The 17677-nt window shown below is 43.2% G+C and overlaps 1 protein-coding gene across 1 annotated transcript; it reads right to left on the reverse strand.

Annotated features, from left to right (window-relative positions):
• Window positions 1-8115: 8115 nt before the first annotated feature.
• LOC141938325 (interferon alpha-1-like) lies at window positions 8116-10340 on the reverse strand. Its single transcript, XM_074856988.1, is given in 3 exon segments — window positions 8116-8158; window positions 9713-10296; window positions 10299-10340. Coding segments are annotated over 3 exon segments (669 nt in total).
• Window positions 10341-17677: the final 7337 nt, after the last annotated feature.

Genomic DNA, 17677 nt, shown 5'->3' on the forward strand with positions numbered 1-17677 from the left:
AAATTTGTTCTTCTTTTCTGTTTAAATCATCAGCACTATAACAATGCTAACAACACTATCAAATGATAAGGAAGGCTGGGACCATAGCATAAAGGGAGCACTTTAAATTACTTCAGATAGAGGAAAGAGGTTTCCACTTCTTATCTAGAAATGTCTATTTATTCATGCCCTTGTGAAATATGGGCACTACTGGCAGAGGAAATGTATGTGTGCATCCTAGTTTACTTCTACCCTTAATATCTGGGATATCTCAGCATAAATCAGATGAAGAAGAATGTCATAACATGTTTATAAAATCCCTTCTGCCAATAAATAATTTTTCCCACTGGCACTCATATTGACAGCACATCCCATCCTACAAAGAGTTTTGAAATTTGATGTTATGTCTGAAGAAGTCCCCAAGGATGTAATCAGCATAGGATGTTATGTGTAAGTACAAAAAGTCTGGGGAATAAAATGTGCCTTACTGGGTCTCATCCCTGCTGCAAGTGACACTGAGCTCCTGGCAAGACCATCTCCACTCCCTGTGGTGTCCTGGAGAGGTGAGAAATGCCTCCCTGGCAAGCACGTGATTTCCTGGCAAACACAGTGTGACACCATGTTTTTCCTGGTTATGTCTCCCATCTGGGATGTTAGCAGAAAGGTCATGCAGTTGTGCCTGGCTCTCCTGCTGGTGTGGCAGCTCACATCTACTGCTCAAGAATCATCATCTTCTTCTAGGCTAGAGAATGCATTTCTTTTCCAGGAGGAAATAATGAATTAGTGTTAAATAAAGGGTTAAGCAATTAAACTAGTGGCTATTGCAAGGCTCGGCCCACAGCTCTTGCAAAACAGCTCCCACACTGCCTGCATGCCTCTGGGAGGACAACTGGTGTGACTAATACTGCCAGAAGTTGATCTCACGACTGTAGCAAGATCCAGCAGAAGGAAGAACAGCTCTTTTCAAACATCAGGCAAATACATAAAAGCAACAAAAGCTCACCTAGCTTTGTGATGTGCAAAATCCCTCTTGTGTGCAGCTGCCAAGTTAAAAGCTCCCACAGATGACAAGGGCACCCACAAGAGCTTGTGAGCTGGATAGCAGTTCCCTTCCATGGTGCTGCCCACCCTCATGGCACTGCCTGGGAGGCAGGGGGGGCAGCTGGGGGGCAGCTGGGGCAGCCCTGGCAGCCTGCATGCTGTGGCATGGGGCTCTGCCCCATGCTGGGGCCCCAAACCAGCCAGTGCTACTCTGCCCCAGGCAGGACTTTACAGCAAAACAACCAGTGCTGAGGAGGTGGTGGCCACCACAGACGCATGTTGAGGGCTTTCCTTTGACAGCAGCCTGATCAGGTGGATGCCCATTGCTTGCTGGAAAAAAAAATCTCCTGGTGTGATGGCATGTGAAAGGAGTGATGCTGTCCTCTGAAAGAAATGATGTTGGTGTGCTCCAAGCCTGCCCTGTGAGGAGAAACAAGGCGTTGTGAGGCACAATGACTAGAAAATTTACTTCAAAGGTGTATTTCTGACATGAACTATAATGCCATTATAAATACACCCATTTGAGTGGCAATGCACTGCAGCAGTGGAGCCAAGGTACAGGGCTCATAAATCTACCAGTACATGGATGTTCAAATTCTGCTTTGGGAGATGTAGAATGCAATTCAGTCATTGGGTTGTAGTAGATTTGGCCAATCAGACCTCATGCTAGCCCTTAGGATCTGTTTTTCACAAGAAAAATCCTTCTCTGAAATACATGGTTTTTTCTGTGTACAGCTTGTAGTTGAAAACGCATTTAAGGTCCTTCAGTTGTGCAATTTGTAGTGGTATTTTTGTAGTGTGATTCCCTAACGGTATAAGAAAGGAAGATCAGTTATAAGAGGTAACAGCTTTTATTAGACTAGATGGAAGTGGGAACACTTCCAGGCACACAGAGTTTGGAGAGAGGCTTCTATGCTTAAAACATTTAACAATTCTGTAAGCTGCAAAGACATTCAGATGAAAGCAAATATTAAATTACACTATCAGAACATGTTAGCTGAATATGGGAAAATTAGGATAAGTCATGGAAAAAAACTATCTTTTATTTTTGGAAAATAAACTTCACTCCAGCTACTTCTCTTGCAGACAGACTTGTCTAGAAACTACTTAACCAGCATCAAAAATTTACTTGTATATAACTGCTGGCATCTCTTAGAACAAGTTTCATGACTGTGCAGCACACATTCAGCCTGAATCTCCTGGATTTCTCAAAATCTAAACAGATTGTAATGACATTTTGTTTCCCTGTGTCCTGAGGTGGGAAAAACGGGTTGTGTGTGGGTACAGTGTTTGTGTCAGGAACCACTGGAAGGGGGTGCTTTATGCACAAAGTTAACAGCAGTCCTGAAATTTATCCAGTGATATGGAAGGAATCTCATTCCCTTCAAACAGGAAACATCACCAGGATAAAACATCTGCTCCTTTTATGTATAGCTTTTGTTTCCAAATCCTTGCTGTAAAAGCAATATGCAGATGTGTTTTAAGAAGAGAAACCATGTGCCTTAAAATTAATTTTCAATGTTCCTAGCTGTTAATTTTATGTCTTCTTTCCTTCATGATTAGATATTTTGGCTACCTGAATTGAAGCCTATGTTCTGGCCAGCAGATTACACTAGTTTAAGCATTGCTAAATCACAGCCCTTAAACATGTGCTTAATTGGAAGCACACACTCCAGTGCTATTCATTTCAGTTAGAGTAAATCCTGGGCTGTCTGGGTGCCGTGGAGCTGATGTGGTGCAGTACTGGACACTCATAGTTCTCACTAGCAGGCAGAGTATTTGCCCAGTGCTGGTTGCTGTTTAGGTCGTCTGATCAAGGCTGCCAGTGAGGAAAGGAAGGCTGTGCAGAGGCAGCAGAGGAACCAAAGTCATCTCCACGTTGCAGGCAAGTAACAGGGGGAAGTGTCAGTGCTTTTGTCTGTGCTCTCAAACTGGGTAAAAGGGAAGCAGCAGCCATGCCAGCTTCATGCCTCTCACACACTGTCAATTTTGTAAATTCAGCAGAGACCCTGGCTTTGAAAACAGGTCCTGCCTCACCGGAGCTGACTTGCTGGTGTCATCCAACAGAGTAAGGCGCACCAAAGTCTTGGCTGCTTTAGGATGAAGAAAGGCGTCCCAGGTGAGCAAGCATTGTGCCACAGGGGTCCACCAAACAGATACAGAGCTGGCAGGATTTTTAGCTTTACAGTTTAATCAGGTGAAAAAATGATGAAATTTGGAAATGCTTTTGGAGAAAAAAAAAAATCTCAGCCAGTCTGTTTGGCTTTGGTCATCTGAGAGTGATCTTTTGCATTTACCATCTTTCAGGACAGTTCAGCTCCACTGCAGGCAGGGTTATTTCAGAAAAAGCAGACTGGTCGCCTTTCCTTGCCACTGCCCTGCAGCTGAAGCAGAGCAAGAGGAAGGACAAGGGAAGCCAGACAAGAGCCTCCTGGCAGCTCCTGTCCATACCTCCCAAAATGTCGCTTGGATGAGATGTGACAGGCTTACCCTCCTTACTTGTCAGTTCCTGGGAGTCTTTGAGGGAGTAGGTCATCTGGCCTCTAGACTGACCTTTCTACTTGCAACCAGCCCTACAACTCTGTAGGAATATGTTGGTTTTCGGGAATTCATTATTTCCAAGCATTCATCTCCCAGATTACAAGATATTGCCCCAACACTTGAGTGGAGGTAATCAACAGAAGACTACTGACTATGTTCTCAGCATAGGATAAAAATGCAAACCATGCGTTTCTGTAATACACCTTAATCCTGTTTTTCATAAAACTATTTCTACAGGGAAGCAACTTATTTTTGTGATGCAAATGATGGCTTCTTTTTAGGCTGATTATTATAACCTGGTTTTACTGTTTTTAAAGAATCGGAATCTGCATATTCAGGGACAATATAGTCTATTTCTTTAGGGTAACAATTTTTTACAATTTAATTTTCTTACAGGGAGCTTTGTAAATAGCATCACTCATTTTACATTTTTTTTAAAAAAAAAACCCTTTATCCTTTGGTAGAACTTCCTGTCCTTCCTTCTCATTCCCAACCAGCCTCTTTTCAGCAGAGTGGAAAATTCACTGGTTTTGCTAGGGAGGCAGGGAAAGGATTAACTAAATATCAAAGACATACGCAGTTCTGAAATGAGTCTTCTACAAGCTCTGTGCCTCACAGTTCACTGCACTCAGTTTCATTGCTGGATGAGACCCACGGGCCCATCAAATATGCCACTACAATAATAAGGAGGAATTACTGCTTGATGGGCTGGGAGATTTCCCTTTTTTTTTTTTCTTTAGTGTTAGCCATTACCAAGTCACTCATAACAGAAGTTGTGATAATAGCTTCTGACATTTTCCACGTTTAAGTTACCCTGCTATGAGGAACTGGGAAAGAGAGGGAGATGTGCCCTATTTTTCTCGAAAAAGAAAAAGAAAAAGAAAAAGAAAAAGAAAAAGAAAAAGAAAAAGAAAAAGAAAAAGAAAAAGAAAAAGAAAAAAAGAAAAAGAAAAAGAAAAAGAAAGGTTTAGTAACTTGAAATACTTTTAGTCACCAGTAATCACATTCAGCACAAATCCTTTTTAAATACATTTGAGTAGCTGTGACAGGATTTTAACTCTTGTCCCAAGGACAACAGCATGAGTTCTTCTACAAGCAACAGGAGCTTATTTTTAACTATTAAAAAATTCTAATCACAAGATCTATTACAGCCAATGTGAGCTTTTCCCAATAAGTGGAGACCAGAAATGAGTCCACCTCAAACCCAAAGAGACTTGAGAGAAAGTGTATCAATTGCTTAAAGAGAGACCAATGTTTTTAAAAATATTTGAAGTCAAACAAACAGACCCTTTTTTTTTTTTTTTTTTTTTTAAGAAAAGCCTTCTGTTTTATATAAATATGTCTGTCAAGATATTTCCTTTCTGGAAAAATAAACTGTAACACACAGTACTGAAGCTAAGTCCAGAGGAAGTTGTGTAGGTTCTGGCCTACCAAGATAAAAAACTTGAGGAATACAGCCAACAGTAACAGTTACAGTGAGTAGGCATGGTGGTAACTGGTGTGCAGGGGGCAGTATGCTATTTGAAATCTCAGTATTTAATCTCCTTAATGTGGATTTTGACTTTGCAAATGCATTACCATGTTTTAACAGTTATTTTGTAGAGGGGAGTGTTAATGTGTTTACTTTCATACTTTCAAAAGCAGATTATATTATTTGCTTTGAAGATTGAATTCTTTGTTGCTGAAGGTAATGTGGTTTTAGGATCCTAATTGCAAACCCTTGGGCTCAGGAAGATTGGTCTTAGAAAACTGATCAACCTTGCAGCCTCTTGTGGAGAGATCTGAGGTAGTACATGAATGTCTGTGTGCTCATCTACCCATCACTTACCATTGCTTCACCCTTAGCCCCCCTGAAATTAAAACAGATGGTTGCCAGTTCATGTGAGCTGGGGATTTCAGTTTTGATGTTGTACAGAGAGAACAGGGATTCCTCCAGGACACAACTAATGAAGGGCCTAAATTGCATTTGGAAGCAAGGTGGGCTTGGCAGTGCGTTTCTGCAGTGGGGAGGCCCCACGACAGCACTGCAGCTGCCCTCCGGGTTGCAGAATAGGCTGTGGCACTGGCATGTCTGCAGGCTGAGAAGAAAGATTGTCCTCACTTCCCCTGCCAGAGTTTGCTCCTCTAGGAACCCTCAGCACTGAAAAAGCCCTTGCACCATACCAGGATTTCTTGATGTCAGTAGCACTGTGGGAAGCACTGATCTAAATGCCCCATCCTTGACTATATGAGGATTAGTAGGAATATTTTTTGATATTTAAAAGCACAGTCATCTTATTGGAAAGTATCAAAGAAAGTTCCATTGTTGAACCTGCATTATTCACCTTTTTTTGCTTTGCATTAAATTTCTAAAGCAAAGTAAATTCATTCTACTAGTCAAAACTGAGGGCTGATACTTTCTTTTAAGATTTATTCTGTGTCATTGTCACCCTCACTTCTTGGTCTCCCCTCTGGTCGCTCCCTGGAAGGACCCAGTGTTCCTCCACACCAGGGAGGGGGTAAACAGTTTAGGGCTGCCCCTGACAAGGGGCAGGCTGAGTTGGAAGGGGTGAGGGCTAGCGGGATGTAGCAGTCCATGGGCACTGTCTACCTGTGAGCAGTTCTTGATCCCTTCTCCAGCCCACACCCTTCAACCCTGGTGTCGGTCTGCCTGCTCCACCACAGCCACCACTGCAGCTTCCCTGTGGCTGCTCTGAAGGAGTTCACAGCTGTCCATCCTAGCAATAAGGGCTCATCCTGGATGATTATTTGGGGAGTTATTTCCACAAGCTTTTGTCTTGCTCTGCTTTGTTTTTTTCCTCTGTTTTGGGTTTGCCCCACCCCAGTCTAAAAAGAAAGTAAAGCCAGAGCTGACGGAACAGCCCAAACCCATGGAAGAATTGCTCTGGACAGCTGTAGTTGACTGTGACTTGTGAATAATTTTTTCCAGAGTAAAGCCTGGAGTAAGCATTCTGCAGTTCTGCTGTAGCTATTCTGAGGTTTCATGTGGGATACAAGACATTCAACCCCAATCCCATAAATCCACTCCAGAAAACAGACTCTGCATAGATGAAACCGTATCACTTTTAGTGCAGTTTCCCAAAAAGTGCAGCACAGCACATGCAAACAAAGTGCTATGAGACTAGCTGTGAGAACAACCACAACTGTGACTTGGACCAGTGCTGCACAGCACTGCTGTATGAGTCTTACGAGAAAATTTATGAAACATTTGGCCTACAGTCAATTCCATCTTGGAAGGATTTTGTTTCACCTATGTTAAATTTTCAGCTGGGATTTGAGACTTCACGTTCACTATTTTATTCATTTCCATTTGAAAATAATGTATTTTAAAAACTACATTTTGCTACATTTTTTTAACTTCTAGAAAAATAATAACTGGAAGAAATACCAGAGGGTTTCAGTTAGCCAGGGGTATAATATGCAGCTGACCTGGTAATAGATGGTGATGAAATACAGATTGCACCAAAATGTTACAATAGCAGGGAGAAGAGAGAGGATCTTCTGACTCTTCAGCTTTCTTCCTTTACCTTAAAGACACTTTAACTTTCTTTAAATAGTAAGAATAAAACAAACATATATCGGTGTGCTATTTTCTTTTTCCTTTTTATTTGTTGAGCAACTACATCTGTTCCAGGCTCTCCATCTTTAAATGGGTCTTCTACACATTGTCACAGTACATATAATTTCTATTCTCTCACAGCTGGTCAAAAAGTAATTGAAATCAAATGCTCGTTTATGAGTTCCTGTCCATCATCTCTGAGATCTTTCTTTCAATAGTTGTTCTTTTTTCTTTCAATTCCCTCCTGTGAACCCAACAGCAGTTTATTGATAAGCAACATGTTCATAAAGAGCTGAAACACTGTCTTGCCAAAATACATGTACATTCACCTACAATTCTTACACTTGTCTATAATCTCACTTTGCCCTCTAGTGCCCATTCTGTTTTTTTCCTGCAGTGCAAAGTACCCTGTTGACTGACATATGTCAAAACATATTTTTATTTGGCAATGAGATTTTAAAGGACAGTTTTGAACGAAAAGGAAAACTTTATGGTATGAGAGTTTCTGAACAATTAGTGGACCATGAATTAACATATTCCCACTGCAGGCAAGTGAGGTGATAAAAACTGGGATCCTTTGTGAGAGCAGCTGAAAATATTTCATGCTATTTCCAAGTTTCAGTAAAGATGAGGCCATTTCAATAACAGTTTACTGCATTACAGAAACCACCTAGGATATCAGAACCAGAAAGGTAAGTAGGCTGAATGTCCTTTTATTGTACAGGCTTGAAGAAGTGCAAAAACTAAACAAGCAGCAGAAATAAGTAAGATTTGAAACAGTCTCGCAGTGGGGCCATTTCAAGTGCTGCTAGTTAAAAAGCCCAAGAAATACACATTTTGCTGTAACATTTGTGGCGGGGTGTCACCAGGCAGAAAATGGCTCTGATTGTTTCTTTGCTCTTTTTCTGTTGCTCTGGATCACGGGGAAGTTCCTAGCTGGTTTCATCTCTGGTATTTCAGCTTCAGACCTGATACCCATGTCTCTCGTCACTTCTTTAGCTTGCGTCCATGAGTGGTAGACAGGAGAGTATGTACACCCTGCAAAGAGACCTGTGTCATAGATATGGTACCTGAGATCTGGTATACCATTGCTGTTGTTCTTACCAGTAATTTTTTTCATTTAGATGTACCTTTTCATTATCACCCCTTGAATGATACTCTTCTGAATGGCTGGAGATCAGGGGAAGCCTTTCCTCACCTGATGCTTAAAGCAACCTCTAGCAATTTCAGCCCTGTGGGACTATCATCACCCTCTCTTGGGAGCCACAGCCATGCTCTCTCTCCTCTGCTTCTTTACACCCAACCCAGAGGCCTGTGCCAAATGTACATCAGCCTTGGCCATGGGAAATAGCTTTTTTTGGAAGTTTTTGGGGGTTTTACCATATTTTTACTAATATTCATCAGGTAACACAGCCTGGATATAACTGTTTTCCCCCTTACAAACATACAGTGACTAGGGCAGATATAACCATTTGAAATGGAGTTACCCAGGGACAATTTCCCAAGGGTAAAATCTGGGCCTGACCTCACAGAAATTAGTGGATTTCTGTCCAGTTTGTTGCAAGTGGTTTTAAAGAATTTGATTATATTCAATTATTACTCGAGGCTATGTGGTTTGGAGGGGAAATTCATTGGAATACCAAGGGCTATACAGTTCTGTGGGTCAATTTGTGAGCAAAGGGAAAGAGTCAGAAAACTTCATGCAGCAATAAAACACAGCACTGAATGGTAATGTTTGAGGTTGCAGTAGCCAGGATGAATATGTCCATGAGCAAGTAGGATGTGCAACAGGCAGGTGTGGCTTTAGGATACTTTTATGTAGAGAAGTTATTTCAAATAAGCTTGTGAAAGAATTTAAAGTGAATTGGAAACACAGCAGGAAGAAATAAAAGCCTTTCCCCCAGGTAGTTAGAGGAGACAAGGGTATTTCAAGTAAGAGTAACAGGCCAACTGAGAATTACTGCAGAAGCCATAGCTACTCTAAACAATATCCTGTGTAGACAAATCCTTCTACATTTACTTTACCTCTTTGAACAAAGCAAATGTTAGAATGATTCAAATGTAAAAAAACCCCCAAACATTCTTGGAAAAGAGCATACAAACTTTGAAAGAATAATGAATGGTTTCAACCTAAGACAGGACCACTTAAATAAACAATGTACTACTTTAATTTTGATGCAGTCTCAATCAGTACAAATATAGCAATTCCTGTAAGGTGAGGGATTCCCAAATATATGATTATCTATATGTAGGTGAAATAGAGATGGAAAGTAGCAGCCCATTTTTTCAGCAGAAAACACCATAGGATGACACTATTTGTCGTAAGATGACAATCCCTTTCTATGGAGTAACCCTCACTGAAAAATCACATAGATTAATTTATAGCTCATGTAGACACCCTTTAGACACCAGGGGAAAAATTTATGTACATTGAATAATTCATTATATTTGCAAAAATAAATTTCAGCAATGTAATTATTTAAACACAATCAAAATTAACTAGAAGTACTGCCACAAGTTCTTCTATATAGAATAATAAATATAAATATTTTTAAAGCTAAGTTATATCAGCTCAAAATCTTTGTACCTTAGTTGTTAAGTTTCCTTATGACTTTATCGATCAATTGAAGACATCTCCTCATTTCTGCACGGCTGATCTCCCAGGAGCACAGGTTATGTTGCTTGTCTTTAAGAAAACAGTCTATTTTTTGGAAGTACTTTTTCAGTTTCAGCCTGTTGACTTCTTTACTCTGAAAGTAGTGGGTCTGCTTCTTGATTACACATGCCTCCAATTGCTCAATTTGCTGATAAAGTCCATTTTGGAATTGTTCTAAAGCTGTCCCATCCCAAGCAGCTAAAGTCAGATTTTTGCTAAAGATATAGAAGATGTGTTGGAAGATCTCTTCGATGGCCACTTTGACAATCTCTTTCTGTCTGGGCTTTAGAACCTGCTCAGGAAATCTGAAGGCCATTTTCTCTCTTAGACACTGTCGAGGAAACTTTTTGCCCATCTTGTCCAAAAGTTGCAGGCTGTTCTTGATCACTTTTCTTTGCTGTAAAGGAAGGTGATTACACTGAAGACTGGAGATGGTGGTGGTGCACAACAGTATGAGGCCAATTTGTATCAAGCCCAAAGCATTCATGATAAAGATAAGTTCTTATGTTCCTCCTTTCCTGTGTATAAATTCTGACAGACAGGCTGGGACGCTTTGAAGGTCATTCGTAGGCTCCTCTTTCTTCAAAATCTTGAAATTCAATTATTCTGTAGGAGAAGTTTTCTTTCATCATTTTTTGGTTTTTAAGGTTTTTCCCCTTGTGTATGCTTTTGGCACTTACCACTTTCATTTTCTGCTTTATGACTTCATTGTCTTTTTTTTTTCTTGCCTCTTTCTTTTTATTTCAGCTGGATATTAGAATGTTATATCTATATCTTAGATTACCTATTCCCTCTCCCTTAAAAATTCCACAGGAAGTATAATGAGAGTTTAAAAGAAAAAGTTACAGAAATATCCTTAGTTTTTTAATATTTTAGCAGTGAAAGAACATGTTGAAATAAAATAACACTCTCAATGATGGGTCAGGAACTTGTTGAATACTACTGCCGTCTTGTCTCCTCAGCATGATTTATACTTCCAAAATTCAGTTAAGCTTTCTCTGCCTATTATCATTCAGGGAAAATATTTTCTATCTCCTTGACTTTATTTCTCTTGACCATTTAGACTCAAAGGACAGATGTCATATCATTAAAATAGTGTGTGTATATACATATATATTAAAAAATGTGTACAGACATTAATATTGCTATGTGTATTTTAATGCATACACACTGCTGCTTAAATGAGGCGTTGATCTCACTTAGAGACTCTTAAGTGGCATGCAAGTACAAATACTCCCATGGGAACAGGTAAGATACTTGGATGAAATACTCTTTTTTCCCCCATATGAGTAACCGAGCAATAATCAATCCAGTGCCAGTAGAGCACAGGTCTGACATTAAATGGGAAGAGAATGAATAGAGAACACAAAAAATACTCAAAGTTTCTTTTTCATTTCCTTTCCCTGGCCATATAATAGAGGAGGTTACAACTATCACAGTACATTGGGAAATCTGACTCCAGTCTTTGATTTTATTTTGAGGAAGGCTGGTCTTAAACCATCCTTTTGCTCTCTTCCCAGCCTCCTGTGCAAACATACGTCATTGCAAAGGCAATTCACTGCAGGTGATTATGTCTTGGTAAAGAGGTCAGATAAACTGTTTTTTTAGTCTGAGACCTGACTCTGTATTTTTGTTCTGTTGTTGCACCCATTGCTCTGTGGTTGGCTTCATTCCCAGTCTGGTAGTCACTCTGAGCAGATTTATAACTCTATTTTAGGGCTTCCTTTGTGTTCAGCACTAGGTATTTGGGAGACTTTAAGAAGTAATAAATAAAGCTGAGCACAATTATTCACATGTGCAAACTCCTTGGATGTGCTGATGTTGTTTAAGCAACCTTGGATCAGATGGACTGCCAGTGTGAGGAAAAAATGAATCCCCTATCACCTATGACAGTATTAAATAAAAAGTGTAAGAACAATCAGAGCGAGATATAAAATGCATAAGATGGGACCAAATCTTTTCACTTAGGGTGGAAAAACTGGCCTGAAGTGCATTATTGGGTTAGATAGATACAAAATGGCCATGGAGATGTATCAGTTTTTCAAAAATACAGCTGTAGAAGGTAACCATATAATATATTACAGTCATAATGAAATCGGTAACAAATTTATTTAGTTCAAGAAAAATATTAAATACTGCTGCAGCTATTTCCATAAATTATACACAAGTATTTGCTTCGAAACTGTAACCATTATATGAGCTTAATCCTTCTAATGATTTAAACAGGTAAAACTTCTTCACATTCATTATATCTCCCAGACACACAAGTTCTTTCTTTTCTCTTGCAAAATAGTTTTTTGCATGTTTTGCTCTCATTGAAGAGCTGGAGATGCCATCCTGGGTGTCACAAACATTACAGAGGGGAAAAATGGAAGATGGTTGTCTCTTCCAGATTTCTTACACAGATAGAGCTGATACAGGTGTTTTATTCTAGTCTGTGTTAACAGATCACTCTTCCTCACAGAACGCTTGACTTACTCCATCAGGTTTTGGTGGTGGTGGTGGTGGTTTTGGTTTTGTGTTTTTGTTTGGGTTTTGGTTGGTTTTTGTTTGGATTTTTTTTAATAACAACAAATTCTTCTTCCCCACTCAGTCAGTTTCTTGATTATTGCCCTGAGCAAAGCATAGTAGTAACACTGCATGATTCAGGGCACAGTCTCCCCTAATCATCTATCTTTATTGCTTAATTCAGAAACAAACAGTTCATTAAAAGTAGTAACTGGAAGAAGTAATATGAAACTGTAGCACAGATAGCTGTTTATTTCTCTGCCGGTGGTTGAAGCACAGACCACTCTAACCTAGAATGAAAAGAGGAAATAAGTTTACAAAGCACAGCTGTATTTCCAAGTAGACCTAATAGATCATTATTCTAGAAGAATTATCTGATCTTTGAGTCCATGCAAGAAAGATCTGCCCTTAAAAGGTCATCCAGCTGTATATGTATTCGTTACAGGAGTGGAAGACTAGAGGTAAATAAATGCACAATTTACTCTCTTTCTAACACCTTTAAAATGCCACAAATTGCTTCCCTAATGGAAGTTTTTTATTTTATTTTATAATGCAATAGAGGAATGAAATAAATATTTGCTATACCTTATGCCATGGGTTCTTTTATCTCAGGCACCAAGGCAAGTGGCAAATCTAAACTCAGCCTATGTATACGCTGGCAAATGGAACAGTGCGAGGGAACGTTCCTGCAGAATAGTGTGCTTTTGGCCTCCGATAACTACCCTGTGTTAAATTACTTCATATAACCTTTCTTCAGCTTTCTCAAATCAAAATAACCAGTTCCTCTCAACATTTCATCTACTCTAGCTACCAGTTTCTCTTCTCCTTTAATTCATTCAAAACAGACTGATTTTAACAAGTCAACATGCCACAAAGGAGTCCAGATGGGGTCAGCTTGTCCCTGCACAAGATAGCTTCCTCCCCAGCTAGCTTGACACCACCCATGTTAAAAGAAAATAGTTTTTCTCCATTATGCTTTCCATCACAGCTATAACTTTCTAGTCCTCTCCTTTATACATATACATTCTTTCTTTTTTACTACTTTTTTTAAAGCAAAAACCTCAAATACAGGCAAGATTGGATTCTTGGCTCTTGTCCCAAGACCATGTGGCTGGCCAGGTGCAGGCCTCATACTGTGAGGAACACCTCAGAGGGCAGAAAGGCAGAAGCAGCCAAAAGTGCCCATGTGCTGGTCAGAAATGGAATAGTACAGGTTTAATACCATAGCTCCACATGGATGGATAAAGCTAATTATATAGTTTTTTGACTACAGAATCAGCCATGAAGACAAATACCTTATTCAGTTTTAAATTATTAAAGCACAGTTAATTTAGAGCTCATATGCTACAATTTCATTCACAATCACTATTACAGTCTGCATTAAGATGTTAAAATCTAACTCAGCCATGTGAACTTCCGATCTCAGCAGACCATTTCTTGGCATCATGTTGACCTGCCCCAATCAAAGTAACTGTTTTATTTTCTGAGTAATTCACTGAAACCATTTGTGCAGTAAATGCTTGCTTTTGCAAAGTATTAACTAGTAATTAAAAAAACCCTAAGGGCTACAAATTCAGTTTACTGGAAAATAAATTTGGCAGAGCAGTCCTCAGTGAAATAGCAGCAAAGGGGTATTACATAACCTACTTTTAAAAGCATGGAAGTAAAAAAAATTACTATTTCCATTTCTGTCACTAAAGGTTTGCTACCTTAATTATAAAAACATACAAAAACTCTGTTAGGACCTTTTCTTCTGCTTAAAAAAGACCAAGACCTGCAGTCCTTTTTGTAGGGGACTAAATTATCTAGGAGTGTATTTACTTCCTCAGATTGACAACTTTGTTGTCTAGAGTCAAGATTGTCTAGAGTACATCCTTTATTATTTTAAATTTTAATACATGATGGAATTTCTACATCATTTTGTCTGTTTAAGCACATCCTCGTCTTTTCCAACAACCCAGTCATCTGCACCCTTATTATGTACGGTCAGTATTTATGAAATATTGCATACGCATCTATGAACTTAGAACAATAACATCCCTGGCAGGACAGAGGGCTGTGCCCGGGGAGACACCAGGGGCATGGGGGGCAGTAGGGTTGTTGTGCCAGGGGACACTGCTGGTTCCAGCCACCTGAGCTTGATAAAGTCCCCATTCTAAAGTCAAGTCAAGGCCAGTCCTTCTGGATTTCTGCAAATCTCACAGTTAGTGAACTCCCTCAATTCAGAAATGGGAAGACAATCCCCCGAAACATCTGTATTCTTCCAAATATGTATTCTTACAAGTCCCTCCGAGGCTCTGGCTGCTCCTCGTGGGAGGGCCCTCTGGTGTGGGGCTGCCACACCAGGGTGCAGGACGGCAGGCCTGGCAGACACTGGCCTGAGCTGGTCACAGCCGGATCCAGCTGCCCCGGCAACGGACAAAGCCGGCCCACCACGCCAGACACAACCAATCCAAGCAACTTGTTGCGCCTCTGAACCAACCAGAGGCATTTCTACTGGGTTGTGCGAGGAATTCCTCGGGGCGGCATGTTGGAAGGTCTCCTCATGCCTGGCCGACGGCATTCATTCCACTATCCTCCCATGAACCTGCACTCGATAAATGCAGGTGGAGCCTGACTTCCCCCAGTTGCTCTGTATGAGAAGTCTGATAAACTGAAAGGCTCTGCAAAGCTTGTTCTGCAAAGAAAACACAGCAAAAAGACACGTCACTCGCGACGCGTAAGGAGCGGCAGGAGGCCCCGCGTGTCTTCCTCTGTCAGCCTGGGCCCTGCTCTGGCAGGCGCAGCTCCCGCCCGGGCAGAGGGAACAGCTTCTTCCTCCTTCCCTTCTCCCACCCAGGACCCCTGCGCCTCTGCAGAGCAAACGCCCGGCCTCAGAGAGTGGGCCGGGCCACTGTGGAAACCTGAGGCTTGCTGGGTCTGGGGGGAGATGGGGCCTGGGGAAGGTCCTGCTGCTGGGGCAAAGTGCTGGGTGTCCCCCCTGCCACCGCCTGCCCGGCTGGGGCTCGCTCCCTGTCCCGCCACCCCTTCCCTTCGCTGCGGCCTCTGTGCTGGCAGAGTGGCCGGGGAGCGCTCCTGCACATGGGCTGTGGCAGCACCCAGCAGCTCCTCCAGCTGCCTGCCCTGCAGAGCCCAGGCCCCGGGGATGCTGGCCACCCTGCAGCTGGGTGTGGGGCATCCCTGTGGTGCTGCCTGTTGGCTGTCGCCCCCCAGCACTTGCGTTTCAGGGCACTGCGCGGTGCACGTGGGGTGGCGAGGCCATGGCTGGCTCTGCCAGAAGCAGCAACAGGCGTAGGCGGGGAGCTCTGGAGATTCCACTCTGTGGGACTGACCGGCCAACCGACCTGGGTCTCGCTCTACTTTTGCTGCCCTTGCTGGGTGCTGCTCGGCCCTCCAAACCCTGCCATGTCTCTCTCAGCCAGGGTTGGGCCCCTGCCCCGGGAGAGACCGTCCACACTCCTTCTGCCACTGACTTGCTGGCAAGCCTGCCTTTCTGCCCTGGCCTCTTGCCCACACACGCTTCCTGTACCTGCAGAGGGAAGGTCTGGGTCGGCTTGCTCTCTATGTCATAGCTGAATGTCCCGAGCAGAGTGTCCTCTTCTTCCTCACCCACTCCCTTGGAGATAAAGCACAGGGGAGCAGGTCAGGCTCGACTCAGCCACCCACAGAAAACACGCATGCCGGATCCGTGCCCACGACCCGCCCCCTCTCCCACAGCTCCGGCACAGTCCAGCGCAGGATGCGGTGGAGCCGAGCTGTTGGGCCAGAATGCACTGAGCAAGCCTCAAGACGGGATGACACTGCCCTGCACATCCTCTGAGATGTCCCCTCTGGGCACAGCAGTGCTTGGGAGAGACCAGCACAAGAATCTCAGCAGATGCGCAGAGAGCAGCAAGTCCCCCTTATGGCTTTTCCCCAGCACCAGGTCCCAGCCCCAAGTGCCTGACAGAGACTTACGAAGACCGTGAAATCTCGGGGGGCGCTGCTGATGTCCATGAGTACAGAGGTCTTCAAGGGGTGCTGCACAGTGATCGCGGCCGGTAGGACTTGTGCGGGCAACCTAATGACCACTTGGCTCCGAGACGCTTGGACAGGCCAGCAGTACCCCGGGGAAATGTCCGGCTGAAAGCAGAGGGCAATAGCAATGGTTGGTGAGGGTGCGACACGGCTGGCGCTGCTACCAGTGCAGCCAGAAGCAGTGGCATGTTGGGAAATGGACAGAAGCGCCCGGACATCTTCCCGGCCGGGGAAAGAGGACTCGCTGAATTCCCCAGGAGAGGAAAATACCCATCGTGAAACACCTGATACCCTGCACCTGAGTCAGGCCTATGAAGAAGGCTCTCTCTTTGACCAGCAGCTCTGCATCTTCCCCTACACCCGCCTCACCCCATCTAAAAGGGAACCATCAGAGCTGGGGGAGGCAACTGGGGTCGCAAAGGAAAATGACAGAATCATAGAATCACTGATGTTGGAAACACCCTTAAGATCATGAGGTCCAACCGTTAACCTAACACTGCCAAGTGCACCACTAAACCACGTCCCTAAGTGCCACACCTACAGGGCTTTTAAATATCTCCAGGGATGGTGACACAACCACTTCCCTGGGCAGCCTGTTCCAATGCTTGACAACCCTTCCAGGGAAGAAATTGATCCTCAAATCCCATCTAAACCTCCCCGGGCACAACTTGAGGCCGTTTCCTCTCCTCCTATCACTTGGCACTTGGGAGAAGAGGCCAACACCCGCCACGCTACAACCTCCTTCCAGGTAGCTGTGGAGAGCGATAAGGTCTCCCCTGAGCCTCCTTTTCTCCAGACTGAACAACCAAACAATCCCTCAGCTGCTCCTCACAGGACCTGTTCTCTAGACCCTTCACCAGCCTCGTTGCTCTTCTCTGGATGCGCTCCAGCACCTCAGTGTCTTTCTCATAGCGAGGGGCCCCAAACTGAACACAGTATTCAAGGTGCGGCCTTGCCAGTGCCGAGTACAAGGGGACAATCACTTCCCCAGTCCTGCTGGCCACACTATTTCTGGTACGAGCCAGGATGCTGTTGGGCCCAAATCCAGGAAGCAGCGCTTAGCCACGTTGAACCTCCTACAGATGGCCTGGGCCCATCGATCCAGCCTGTCCAGATCTCTCTGTAGAGCCATTCTACCCTCCAGCCAATCAACACTGCCGCCCAACTTGGCGTCATCTGCAAACTTACTGAGGGTGCACTCGATCCCCAAACCCAGATCAAAGAAGCTCCTTCACCCAGCAGTGACCAGGGCTGATGGGCAGGATGCAGCAGCTCAGCTCCTGGGGGAAGCTGCTGGTTTTTGGCAAACCAAGCCCCGTGTGAGACCTCAGGTGTCTGGCACCTGACCGGTGCCATGGGCTTCAGCAATATCACTG

The sequence above is a fragment of the Strix uralensis genome, chromosome Z, assembly GCF_047716275.1.
Source record: "Strix uralensis isolate ZFMK-TIS-50842 chromosome Z, bStrUra1, whole genome shotgun sequence".
In the NCBI taxonomy this organism is placed as follows: Eukaryota; Metazoa; Chordata; class Aves; order Strigiformes; family Strigidae; genus Strix; species Strix uralensis.